At 39.0% G+C, this 13,230-nt stretch overlaps 1 protein-coding gene across 4 annotated transcripts in view; it reads right to left on the minus strand.

The window, feature by feature from the left end:
- The window catches only part of pde4ba (phosphodiesterase 4B, cAMP-specific a), a 444,556-nt gene that overhangs the window by 303,606 nt on the left and 127,720 nt on the right, over window positions 1-13,230 (minus strand). For 2 of the 4 annotated variants that reach the window (XM_078407493.1, XM_078407492.1), the window contains exon 1: window positions 6,800-7,295. The exons of 1 other annotated variant lie outside the window; for it this stretch is intronic. In XM_078407493.1, coding sequence (XP_078263619.1) covers window positions 6,800-7,092 — 293 coding nt within the window. In that variant the 5' untranslated portion in view covers window positions 7,093-7,295. Of the gene's footprint in view, window positions 1-6,799; window positions 7,296-13,230 lie in introns of those variants that run through there. One more of the 4 variants, XM_078407497.1, reaches the window with a different exon arrangement.

Here is a 13,230-nt window from a genome sequence, read left to right on the forward strand (position 1 = left end):
GAAAGCAGGAACAGGGTACTGATTTTGGATGATCAGCCATGATCATATTGAATGGTGGTGCTGGCACAAAGGTCTGAGTGGCCTATTCGTACACCTATTTTCTATGTTTCTATCTCATCCCCTCACTAACTTTCCGTGTAACCATTCTCCACACATTGGCATCAACTCTCCATACCACACAGTGGCTGATTAACATACCAATCAGCACCCACAGGGTTGTAAGGGGACACAGAGTAACCAGAGGAAACCCATTCAGGCAAAGGGAAAACATGCAAATCCACACAGACTGAAACCGGGTCACCAGAGCTGTGTGGCAATAGGTGCACTTGATAAGCCACCATGCTGCATTGCCAATTTCCTAGGAATTTATTTGGAAACTAGTGAATAAATTTTGAAAAATAAGGTACAGGGTAACAGTTTAAACTACAATTATATATCAATAATGTATTTTGCCTGCACTTTGCTGCAGAACTGAAGATTTCAACCAATTAAACTACTCATTCGCAATTCCCTAAAAGAGTACAGATGGTCACCAATTAATTATTGATTGGATTAAGGAATTGAATAAATCTGTGCTTTACAATGACTTGGACATTACAGCTAAGCAGAGACAAATGATCAAATGGTGCACAGGATATAATGTTTTTTTGGGTTGGAAGAATTATTTTTTCTCTGTGGAAGCCTCCAGGCTATGATTCAATAGTGATTTTAAGGGTGCTACAATAACAGCCCACAGACCATATATGCAGAAATTTGAAATGTCGAGTTTAAGAGTGACTAGTTATTGGAAGAGAAACACTGAATTGGCTACCATCATTTTCATTTGAATTTTTATCAAACTGTAATTTCCCACTGATTCATTGTAATTTATAAATCTGACAAAAATGATCAACTTTAAACTGATGGCAGAATTTCCATTTTGGCCACATTCCTATGCCAAACATGACTGATGTAAAACTAAAGGACCAAATGCAAAGTGAATACATCCAGTGGCAAAGTTGGAGGACAGATGAGGCAATACCCAACCTCCATCGTGTCTGATGACAGACTTGCAATGTGTGGGCAAAGAGCTAGAGATAAGCTGACCTGCGAACAGCACTAGTTGGTAGTTCTCCATTTTTCTGGTCATTATCAGTTTGGGTCAAAATTGCAACCACTTTCACCCGAAGATCAGAAGGTTGCAGTCCGTCCGTCCCCCCCTCTCCCACCCCCCCACACACACATTTATTTCATGACTTAACCAAACACATTGGCTTAGTAGAGTTCTTGAAGTACAACAATGTTACAAGTCGAAATTTTCAGAAATTATTTTCATTTGAAACCATATTTACGAATCTGATGCATGCTAAACATCCTGGTGCATTATTTCCTTCATGTAAAATGACCAATATTTAATAGATTTAGTGGTGTCGGTAAGGGGCCTTATTCAGAAGCAGAGTTGAAATCACACAATGGCAACTAATAATATTGATTAAGTAATATTGATTGAATATTAATATTCAATAAATATGAAAGTTACTGAGCTGAGACCAATGAATAGTGCACAAAGACTGCCAGATTATCATGATAAGCTTACTGCCTCATGAATGCTTTTTCAAGAACGGACCCATCTACACTCTGCCTACATAATACTCCATCCAGCCTTCATATGATGGCAAGTGAACTCGTCTAACAAGCCTGGTACTTGCATCATTAATCCTGAAGAAGAGGATATTCCCTAATATCTCCTGGGGAGCATCGTCCCCATCAGGACTTCAGATAACATTTTCATATCCTTCAGTCAAGATAGATGAATAAAAGAAAATATTTAACAATGTTGCCCCACAGTGATAATTGTTATTTTAAAAAAAACAACTGCAATTTGTATGACTAAATGATACTTTAAGATTTTGTTAACAATTAACCAGCTGTTCATAATGGTTTGGCACAAACTGGTAGAATTTTATCAAAGGTTGACCAGGTTGTTGAAATCAACAAACTAAATGGGATCAAGAGGTAATGACCACACCTTTACCGTTAGTTTTGATCCCATCATCTCCATCAAAATATTGCTTCTCATACTCTGGATTCTTTCCTGTATCAGCCCTCGTGTCTGGTCTCTTAACTGCAAGGAACATACATTTGAATGTTTAACCATCTGACAAGTGATCTGGCTGAACTCTACAATGTATTATGAAACACTCTTCTCCTCAGCCATAACTGCTCATTCTTGTAGAATCATCCCAAAGTTACAGACATTCATATTTATCTTTTACAAAAAGGAAATCACCTTTTTAAAACCCTTCCTCATTGCCTCCCTCACATCTAACAAAATTATGTGGATCTCATGGACCTTGTTACCACTCATGGTTGAGACCATCTGATCAATTACCTCAGCTATTTTCTTTCCAACCTACCCCTGAAATCATGTTTTTCCTTTGTTTCTCTAATCTCATTTATCATCCCATTTCTTGTCCTCTTTCAAACCCATCTTGTATGAGAGGGCCACCTTGTACTTGTGCATTATCAACCAAGCTGCTGATTACTAACTTTTTTTTCTTGCATCTACATCAACCAAAATTATTAACAATTCTTTCACCTCAGACACTGGCCATTTCTCTTTAAAATTTCTGTCATTACACCCCCTGCAACAACCAAATCGGCCCTTTGATCCTTACAAATTACTGTTTCTTCTCCCAAGTCCTTGAATATGCCATTGACAAATCACCTCCGAGTGAAATCCTTCACTGAATACCTCTGAATAGATTTCTGCCCTCTCTACTGTAAAATAATTTCCAAATGTCATTAATGGCTTCCCAACATGACTCTTTGTCTGTCCTTTCTGTCCTTGTCTACCTTGAACTGTTGGCAACCTTTTATTTGACACAGATCATCCTTGAGGCCCTCCATCTGATATCTCTGGATTTCTGTCATTAAACCAATTAGGTCAATGGTGTGATTGAAATCATATATTAGAATAGAGGTAATTACACTACCATTCATCAGACTCAAATTGAGTTCATCTCCTCTGAAGATCTTTTTATACATTTATTCGTTGAAGAACTCTTCTTCAAACACAAATAACCTATTTTGTATGTTTTTTTCAAGTCTTCCAAGAATTAGGAAAGAAGCAATGACAAATCTTCATCTTGGTGCAACTTTATTGAAATGGGTGCTATAAACCTTTTGAAGGTTTGTCGCACAGATTGACTATGATATCAGTTATGTGAAACTTCCGGAATGTTATCAATATTTCCAATGGATTGGGCCAACAGAAATTTAAATAGATGGTCTGAAACTATGAGTTAGTGAATGAAGCAGAGATCAATATTTAAAAATAGGTTCCATTGTCTTTCAAGGAAGAGAGAACAAAAGAAGCAGATGGGTTCTTGTTGAGGATAAACATGAATGGCCTGTTCCTATGTAGTAATTCCTAGGCAAGCTTATTTCTGATATCTAAAGAAATATCTATTTCTAATATCTAAAGTTAACTGTGAAACAAGGTGAAAGTATTTCACCAAATTCAAGTCAACAAATTCTGATCCTTGGGCCTTCTTTAAGAAATAAACTTTCTTCTTATTTGTGTCTAAAATGTCCTTACATTTTCTACAATTGAAGGAAAACAAATACATAAGGATTCTGTCTGATGTGATATAATTTCACAAGAATTCAAAATAATATGTCATGCAGCTTGACGTTATTCATCTTTTTGAAGTGATAATAAAACTTTCTCTTTCTTTGCACTAATTGTAAAAGAGTAAGCATGTGCACACAAATAAATGAATGCTCATGAGAAATGAAATAAGCTAAAAATGACTGTAAAATAGTTCAGTATAATTCCAGCTGGAGGTCTGTGAACAATAGACAATAGGTGCAGGAGTAGGCCATTCGGCCCTTCGAGCCAGCACCGCCATTCACTGTGATCATGGCTGAGCATTCTCAATCAGTACCCCGTTCCTGCCTTCTCCCCATACCCCCTGACTCCGCTATCCTTAAGAGCTCTATCTAGCTCTCTCTTGAAAGCATTCAGAGAACTGGCCTCCACTGCCTGCTGAGGCAGAGAATTCCACAGATTTACAACTCTGACTGAAAAAGTTTTTCCTCATCTCAGTTCTAAATGGCCTACCCCTTATTCTTAAACTGTGGTCCCTGGTTCTGGACTCCCCCAACATTGGGAACATGTTTCCTGCCTCTAACGTGTCCAACCCCTTAATAATCTTATATGTTTTAAGTAGCGTTCCACAAGGATCTATGTTGGGATCTGTGGTTTGATATATGTTGGACGCAAATATGGATGTGTTGATTTGCAAGTTTGCAGATTACACCCACAATTTGGAGTTATGACAATGAAAAAGGCTGTCAAAGCGTAAAGCGGGATATAGATCAACTCCAGAAATGAGTGGAGAAATCACAGATGGGGCTTAATCCAAGCAAGTGTGCAGTGCTGCACTTTGGAAGATTAAACATAAGGGAAAAGTATAGAGACCCTTCACAGCATTGATGTAAAGGGGCATCTTGGGATCCAAATTCATAGCATCTTGACACTACCAATGCAAAAGGATAGAGTGGTAAAGAAGGAATATGGTATGCTTGCCTTCTTCAGTCAGTGAATTTTGTAAGATAGTCAGGAAGTCATGTCGCAGCTTTATAAAGATTTGGGAACTCCACACTGGACTATGGTGTGGTGGATTAAAGGGTATATAAGGACAGGTTGGACCACTTGGATTGTTTTTTCTGGAGCATCAGAGGTTGCGGGGGGATCCGATAGTACATAAAAATCTGAAAGGTAACGATATGGTATATGATTAGAACCTTTTACCCACGGTGGAAATGTCAAAGACTAAATGGTGTAGCTTTAAGGTTAGAGGGGGGATGTTTATAGGAAATAGCATGGCACATTTTTTCTTACACAAAGAGTGGCTGCGGCTTGGAATGTCCTGCCAGGGATGGTGGTGGAATCAGATACAATTGTGGTGTTTGAGGCTTTTAGATAAATGCACAGATATGCAGGGAATGGCGGGATATGAATCACTGGCAAGCAGAGATTAGTTTAATTAGGCATCTTGTTCAGCACAGACACTGTGGGCTGAGAGGCCTGGTCCTGTACTGTTCTGTCACAAATTTTAATAAAATATGTAAAGGACTAACATTACCAAAATGCAGATTTAGGTAAAGTTCATGGAATATGATCAACATTTAATGCCCATTCCTAATTGCTTTCTGATTGAGTGGCTTGGTAGGTTACTTTAGAGGGCAGTTAAGAGTCAGTCACATTGCCTCAGGTTTGGAGTCACACATAGTACAAACCGGGTAAGCTTTCTTTCCCTGAAGGCATTATTGAACCAGATGCATTTTCACGTCAATTTGTTAGTTTCCCAGTCACCGGTAATGATACTGACCTTTCATTCCGTACATTTAATTAACTGATTTAAAATTCTCCAGCTGCCGTGATGAGTTTTGAACTTGAATCTCTGGATTAACACAATGTTTGCTTCAAAGCCAAATCAAAATTCACAACCATCACTCTGCTGAATAAAAGCCTGTGCCTGGTTAACAGAATGGTGCTTGCATTTTGGCCTGAACCACACTCCCAAAAGGTACTCCTTCTTGAGGCAAAGGCTCCACACTGCCACACTCTGCAGTCATGGAATATTATCATCTTTAAAAAAACGTAACTCTTTCAGTTGCTGGACAGCCTTTCCAATATTAACGTTTTCTCTAAATCGGCTTCAGGGTGCTTAAATTCCACTACTGACAGCAGATCACAGTGATGCACACATCAAGCAGGTAGACAAGGGGCATTCAGAGCAGCAAGATTGTTAAACATAATGGGAGAATAAGAAGTGGGAGCTGAGTGTTTCCAAATGATATTATGTGTGAATGTTTTGACACAACAGTGACTGTGACCAACTTTGAAGCTTATGTAATGAGTGATTTTTAAAATTCTGCTTGCACTAAATAGTGTTACAATTTTTATTTGAAAAAAATAAAAAGTCACTCCTGCACCTTAAAATTAAATGCCAAAGTTACGTAGCTCCCCTCTTCAACGTATGAGCTGTTCCATGGGAATGATATCATGGGGTGAACAAATTGTGAGCTGCATCACAGAGTCAGACCACGATGTCATCAATGGAGCAGTTCAATAGCTGAGGGAGGAACACAATACCTTAAACAGTAAAACACTGAGAATTTTAAATTTTGGCATTCTCATTTTATCCCAATAATAACTATCTACCAGAAATGAATTATTTTAAATTAAAATGATAGCGTGGGATCTGCTTAAGAGTTAAATTAGAATAGAAGCGACACCCATTCTGCAGATATTTCAGACTAGCCAATAGAAGCCTATTTACAACTGTTTTTCTAAAAAAAATAGTAACACTGCTGTATTCTTGTGAGCAACCCTGAAAGCAAAGTAGCGATGGTTTCAATACTTGGTCCTTCAAGAGATCTCTATCAGTGTTGTTCAATTATAAATAAATACAATTCAGAACCATACACTTTTCAATCACACAATGAAGTGGTGCATCCACTATGCTGCTTATACAGCTGTTCTGCAGGTGTAGCTGCAATCATTGCTCACCATCACTGCATTGCAAGCACTCAACAAGATATTTTCAATAGTAAACATGCTAAGCTTGTTCATCAATGGGCAGTTCTTCCCACAGTGTTCCAAGTGCAACATTTTATTTCTTAACACTACAGATGACAACAACATTTTATCAATTCATTTTGCTGATAGTTGTTTTTATTAGAATGTTCCTGCTGACCCACTTTATCAAAAATGTAAAAATACATATTCCTATAATTAAGATCTTACCATGTATGAGCAACTGTAAACCGCCGGCGTTGACGAATGCTTTTATTCACCAACAACTTTCTAAATAGACGTGGAGAATTTCTCGGGGAGCTCCGAGGGGAGATTTTTGGAGAAGTGGCTCTCTTTTCTGTCAATTTGGATGGTTCCAGTTCCAAATGCATATGGTCTTTAAAAGTCCTAATGCAAGAATCCTCTTCAGGAGCTGTGAGCTCACAACGAAAAACGTCCTTTGTTGTCATTTTGTTGATGCCCAACAAATTTGTGCTATTGAAAATACTTGTCCCGTGTTGCATTCAGATAGTCTTGCTAGCAGGAAAAGGTTTCAGCACAATAACATTATGCAGCTGTGGTACATTAGTTAAAAATGTCTTTCACTTCAAGCAAAATTTTGAATAAACAATTTCAACAAAAGGAAGCCCCTGTAAACCTTAGACTTGTCCAGACCCTCTTGCCACAAGTAATGATAGCCAGCTGCTTTTTACAAGAGCTCCAGCAGTACTGATAGACGTCTTGAATATTAGCCAGTGTGTGCTCATTTGTGTCAGAAGCCGCCTAGTGGATTCAGCAGGTCTCTGAAGCACACACAGAACTGCATCAAATTTATTCAACTCTAGGTACTGCCCTAGTAAAATCTCAATGGTTAAAACAACTCTTTCAACATTTTTTGTGAAAAGAACTATTACAAGGTTGTTATCATTTATTAATATCAACCACAAAGCAATCAACTGCTTTGGTAATACTGACATATGGGTAGAGAACAAGCAGACTAGCTCGAGTGGAAAATTTCATTCAAAATTATTTTTCCTCCGATTATCCCTTGAAGTACATTAGCAATCTTATAGTGGCACATGGCACAAATTCATGGCAGTTGAACAGGGTGTCCTCTATCACCATTACGATGATCAATTGTAAGAAACATTCTCTACATCAGTAAAAATAATCAATTTCCTCAAAGACAGAAATTAAAAATATCAAGAAACTGTCACATCATTCTGTTTGACTGAGATATATAAATTAGTAGACAGAGGTTTTGTATCTTTTCAAGTCAGATATGATTTCCTGATTTGTCTTTCACTAAGAATACTTTGCAATAGCTTTTAAAAAGCTGGACAAGCTATGTACAACAACAAAAAAAATCAGACTTGAATCATTTCAAGGAAAATAGTGATATTATTGAAAAGGAATACCTGGACAGATCTTTCACTGAATTGAGATGTTGCATTCCCTTGGACCACACTCAATCTTCTAGCATAGTCCCAGTTAGAAGGTTGGTTCCCAACACATTGGTGTAGCGTAGTGTGGCACAACATAGAATGCCTCTGGCAGCCCATGAAGCCTTAACCGTCAGTTCACAAACACCCAGAAAACTATTAGTGCTCAAAACACTGGAATTCTCTGCCTCAGAAGGCAGTGGAGGCCAATTCTCTGAATGCATTCAAGAGAGAGCTAGATAGAGCTCTTAAGGATAGCGGAGTCAGGGGGTATGGGGAGAAGGCAGGAATGGGGTACTGATTGAGAATGATCAGCCATGATCACATTAAATGGCGGTGCTGACTCGAAGGGCCGAATGGCCTCCTCCTGCACCTATTGTCTATTGTCTAACACCCAGAGACGATTAGAGAATAAATTTACCAAAACAACTGAAATGGTAATACTTTTTAAAAATTTGAAACATTAAGAAAAGTGCACTCACTCTTAAAAATATACTTAAGCTATCTGAATCAAAATGAAATAAGGTGGATTAATTACTGTGCTGTCAGCAACCATTTCAATCCATGAATTTCTGTGAGCTTGCTGTTCCAATGTTAAGCTTAAGCCATCACATTAGCAGCGAGCCCAATGCTGAGACATGGGCACAAGTTCTCGCTGTCATGAAGAGTCCAGCAATGGACCACATGGGCCCCTGGAATACGAACAAGAGATGCCACTGTTGGGTTGTAGCCCTCACCAAGGAAGCCTTCAGGATCTCTGCAGAGAAAGTCCTGAAAGGAGTGTTGGAGAAGATCTATCCATTGAGTTACAGGGACTGATTTCACAGTAGGAGGTGAAAGTAAACAGTGGACTAAATTGCATAGCCTCTTAACAAAGAGCATGTTGGAAGTCTATTGGATGACCTTGAAGTTACTCATGCAGGTATCAACAATGGTCATGTCATTGCTGTTATCAGTCGCCACGCGAGTAGTAAAGGAACTGCATGGTATTCTTGCCTTCAGTGATAGGGGCATGGAGTCTGAGTCAGGAAATCATGTTGCAGCTTTATCAAACTTTGGTTAGGCTAATGAGGAAGGGTCTCGACCCGAAACATCACCCATTCCTTCTCTCCAGAGGTGCTGCCTGTACCGCCGAATTACTCCAGCATTTTGTGTCTATCATTGGTTAGGCCGTGTTTGGGATAATGTGTGAAGTTCTGGTCACCACATTACAGGAATGACATGAAGTGCTCAGAGAGGGTGCAGAAGAGGTTTGTCTGGATGCTACCTGGATTAGAGAGTATTAGCTATAAGGAGAGCCATAAAGCAGATGCCAGTTAATTAATTATGCCAGTTCACTGATGATGACCTGGGTATCCCACAGCACTATTTCCAATGTCAGCCTGGGTGCTCACATCCCCATTTTATTATACTTTCCCAAGCAACTACAGGATTTGCACCACATGGGATTTCACCTCTCCCCTTCCTACCATTCAGGCACCCAAACAGTATGTTCAGTTGAAGCAGAAACTCACTTGCACTTCTTCCAATCTAGTGTATAGAATTCAATGTTCACAATTTGATATCTTCCATACTCGAGAAATCTAGTACAGCCTGGTGCATTTAGTCCACAAGAGTGACCCTAAGCTTCCAGTTGCTTGCTATTTTAATTATTCATCACATTCGCACTCTGACCTTTTGTCCGTGGCCTCCTGTACTTTTACAATGTGGGCCAATACCCAGCCCTTAAACATTGAAAGAAAGCAAATAACAATATACTTCGTGATATATTCCTGTCATTTAAATGACATAATACTGCATTAATTACTGAACAACCACTGCTATTTTAATGTAAAATCCTGGAAATTGTTCTGGGTAGCATTTATGGAGGGATTGCTCTGAGCATGCAAGTTCAATTTCAGTGACCTTCTGCAGTCATCATAACATCAGCAGTACCCAGCTTACAGCCTGCAGGCCACATCTGGCCTGCCTGATGTTTCCTTCTGAAGCAGCCATGCAATTGGAGGGGGTGGGATGCATGCCAACAGTTCTTTAAAGATAATCTAGAAGATTAACAAAAAACAGTCCAGCCAAAAAATCAAGAAATTGAAATACAGGAATAGCTCAGGAAGAGGGGCCTTAATTTTTTCCCGCAAAGTAGCCAGGTAGTTGCCACACAAATCTCCTCAATCTATCACAAATGGAGAAAACAGTGTTGGTTAATCTAAGTTATCTGGCTTAGCAGTCATGGTAAACTGGTAATGGTTTAATTTCATTTGTAAGGCAGCAACTATGTTAAATCAGTGAGGAAGTATCGTTTGGATTAAAAACTCAGGCAATTATTGAATCTCTGTAAAACTAGGAAACCTTTTAGAAGCACACGATGCTGTCAAACATCTGTAAACACTTGGCACAATCTCCAATTTTTTTAAATATAAAGGTGAACTAGTTCAGTAGAAATCTTGAGGACAAGCATTAGAATTTATGGCCTCAAATACATGACTAAAAGTTGCAAGCAAAAAAATCAAGCTGTTGGATAAACTCAACGGGTCAAGCAGCATCTGTACAGAATACCATATATATTCCTTCTTTATACATAACAATTATGATTCATCTCATTCAACTATCAACCTTTTCTATCAATTACAAATAATCAACAATTTGGAGGAGGAACTTTTCAATATTGATATAATTTAAATGTAAAACATAAAAATGCAGATATTTGAGTATAGGCCAATGTATTGATTGGTTGAGAACTTGGAAACAGGCCGTTCAGCCTGCCCAGTCCATGCCAACCATTGATCAGCCATTCACACCAGTTCTAGGATATCCCATCTTCTAATTCGCTCCCCACACACATGGGACAATTTACAGAGGCCAATTAAACTATAAACCAGCACATCGTTGGGATTAACTTATAAACCTGCACGTCTTTGGGATTAACCTATAAACCAGCACATCTGTGGGATTAACCTATAAACCAGCACATCTTTGGGATTAACCTATAAACCTGCACGTCTTTGGGATTAACCTATAAACCTGCACGTCTTTGGGATTAACCTATAAACCAGCACCTCTTTGGGATTAGCCTATAAACCTGCACGTCTTTGGGATTAACCTATAAACCAGCACCTCTTTGGGATTAGCCTATAAACCTGCACCTCTTTGGGATTAACCTATAAACCTGCACATCTTTGGGATTAACCCATAAACCTGCACGTCTTTGGGATTAACCTATAAACCAGCACATCTTTGGGATTAACCTATAAACCAGCACGTCTTTGGGATTAACCTATAAACCTGCACGTCTTTGGGATTAACCTATAAACCAGCACATCTTTGGGATTAACCTATAAACCAGCACATCTTTGGGATTAACCTATAAACCTGCACATCTTTGGGATTAACCTATAAACCTGCACGTCTTTGGGATTAACCTATAAACCTGCACGTCTTTGGGATTAACCTATAAACCAGCACGTCTTTGGGATTAACCTATAAACCTGCACGTCTTTGGGATTAACCTATAAACCAGCACGTCTTTGGGATTAACCTATTAACCTGCACGTCTTTGGGATTTGAGAGGAAACGGGAGCACTCAGAGGAAACCGTGCAAATTTCACATAGACAGCACCTGAGGCCAGGATTAAACCCAGGTCTCTGGATTCGTGAGGTAAAGAGTTCTACCACTGCCACTGTGCCACCCCAAAGGATATATCCAAACCCATTTTAATATATTAATTCAACACTGAAATATTTTATGTAGAACTTTTATGCAGACTTTATGTAGAATTGTAGAAATGTATGGCACAGAAACGGGCCTATACAGCCTACCTCATCCTAGTAGAGCTATGCTCATCGCATTTGACCCCATTAGGCCCATATCCCTCTACTACTTTCCTATCAATGTACAAGTGCAATAAACTAAACTACCGGGTTATGTCCAAATGTCTTTTAAATATGGTAATTTTATCTGCCTCCATTCCCTTGGACCTCCTTAATATTCTCTCATCTCATAAATTTATGCCCTCTGCTTCCCCTGCCCTGGAAATGAGATTCTTACCATCGACTTCATCCACAAGGTCACCCCACAGTTCTGAATGTTCCCGTGAGAAAACTACCCAATTCATCCTTACAACTATAGCCCTCCATTCCAGGCAAAAGGCTGGCGAATCGCTTCTGCATTCTCTCTATTGCCATCCCATCCTTTGTGTAACATGACAACCAGACTGGACACAATATTCCAAGTGCAGGCAGACCAATGTTTTGTACAATTGTAAAATGATAGTATAATTATTATGAAGTAAGTTCCAAATTCTATGATCTTTTGGGAGGCCCATTTGGTATTTGCTGTCATTTTAAAAGCAATTATCAAAGCTGATTTATTCAGCTTCTTGTGAATGGTCAATAGCTCCAGGTTAAATTACTCACACACATACAGCAGGAATGGGGGAGCTAGAGTATATGACCAAATGAATGATTGAAAAATTCTAAATGTATTACAGAGAAGTGATGAGGTTTAAGTTGAAAATCTGACCATACAGAATTCACATTAGGTAAAGCATGCGCAGACCATTTCTAACACTATCTTGTCTAAAAAGATTAAAGTGCTCATTTTGTTTTAACTGACTGCATTGGCCCGAAGCACAATAAAATTATTAATTATAAGACAATGGCAGCATTAGAGTCACACAGCACAGAAACAGATCTGTCAGCCCAATTTGCCCATGTCGACCAAAATGCCCCACCTAAGCAAGTCCAAGTTTACCACATTTGGCCTCTATCCCTCTAAATCTTTCCTACCCACCTATGTACCTATCCAAATTCTTTAAAATGTTGTTATTGTTCCTGCCTCAACTGCTTCCTCTGGCATCTCGTTCCATATACCCACCATCCTGTATGTGAAAAGATTGATCCTCAGGTTCCATTAAATCTTTCCACTTTCACCTTAAACCTTAAACCTAAGTACTCTGGTTCTTGATTCCCCTACCAGCGATAATTACACTATCTATTCCCCGCATGATTTTGTACTATAAGATCACTCCTCAACCTTCTGCGCTTCAAGGACTAAAGTCACAGCCTGCCCAAACTCTCCTTATAGCTCAGGCCCTCGAGTCTTGGCAACATCCTCATTAATCTTCTTTGAACTCTTTCAAGCTTAATGGTATATTTCCTGCACATGGGTGACCAAAACTGAATATAATACTCCATGCACCCTCTCCGACATCTTATATAATTAAT

The sequence above is a fragment of the Rhinoraja longicauda genome, chromosome 11 (genome assembly GCF_053455715.1).
Source record: "Rhinoraja longicauda isolate Sanriku21f chromosome 11, sRhiLon1.1, whole genome shotgun sequence".
Lineage (NCBI taxonomy): Eukaryota > Metazoa > Chordata > Chondrichthyes > Rajiformes > Arhynchobatidae > Rhinoraja > Rhinoraja longicauda.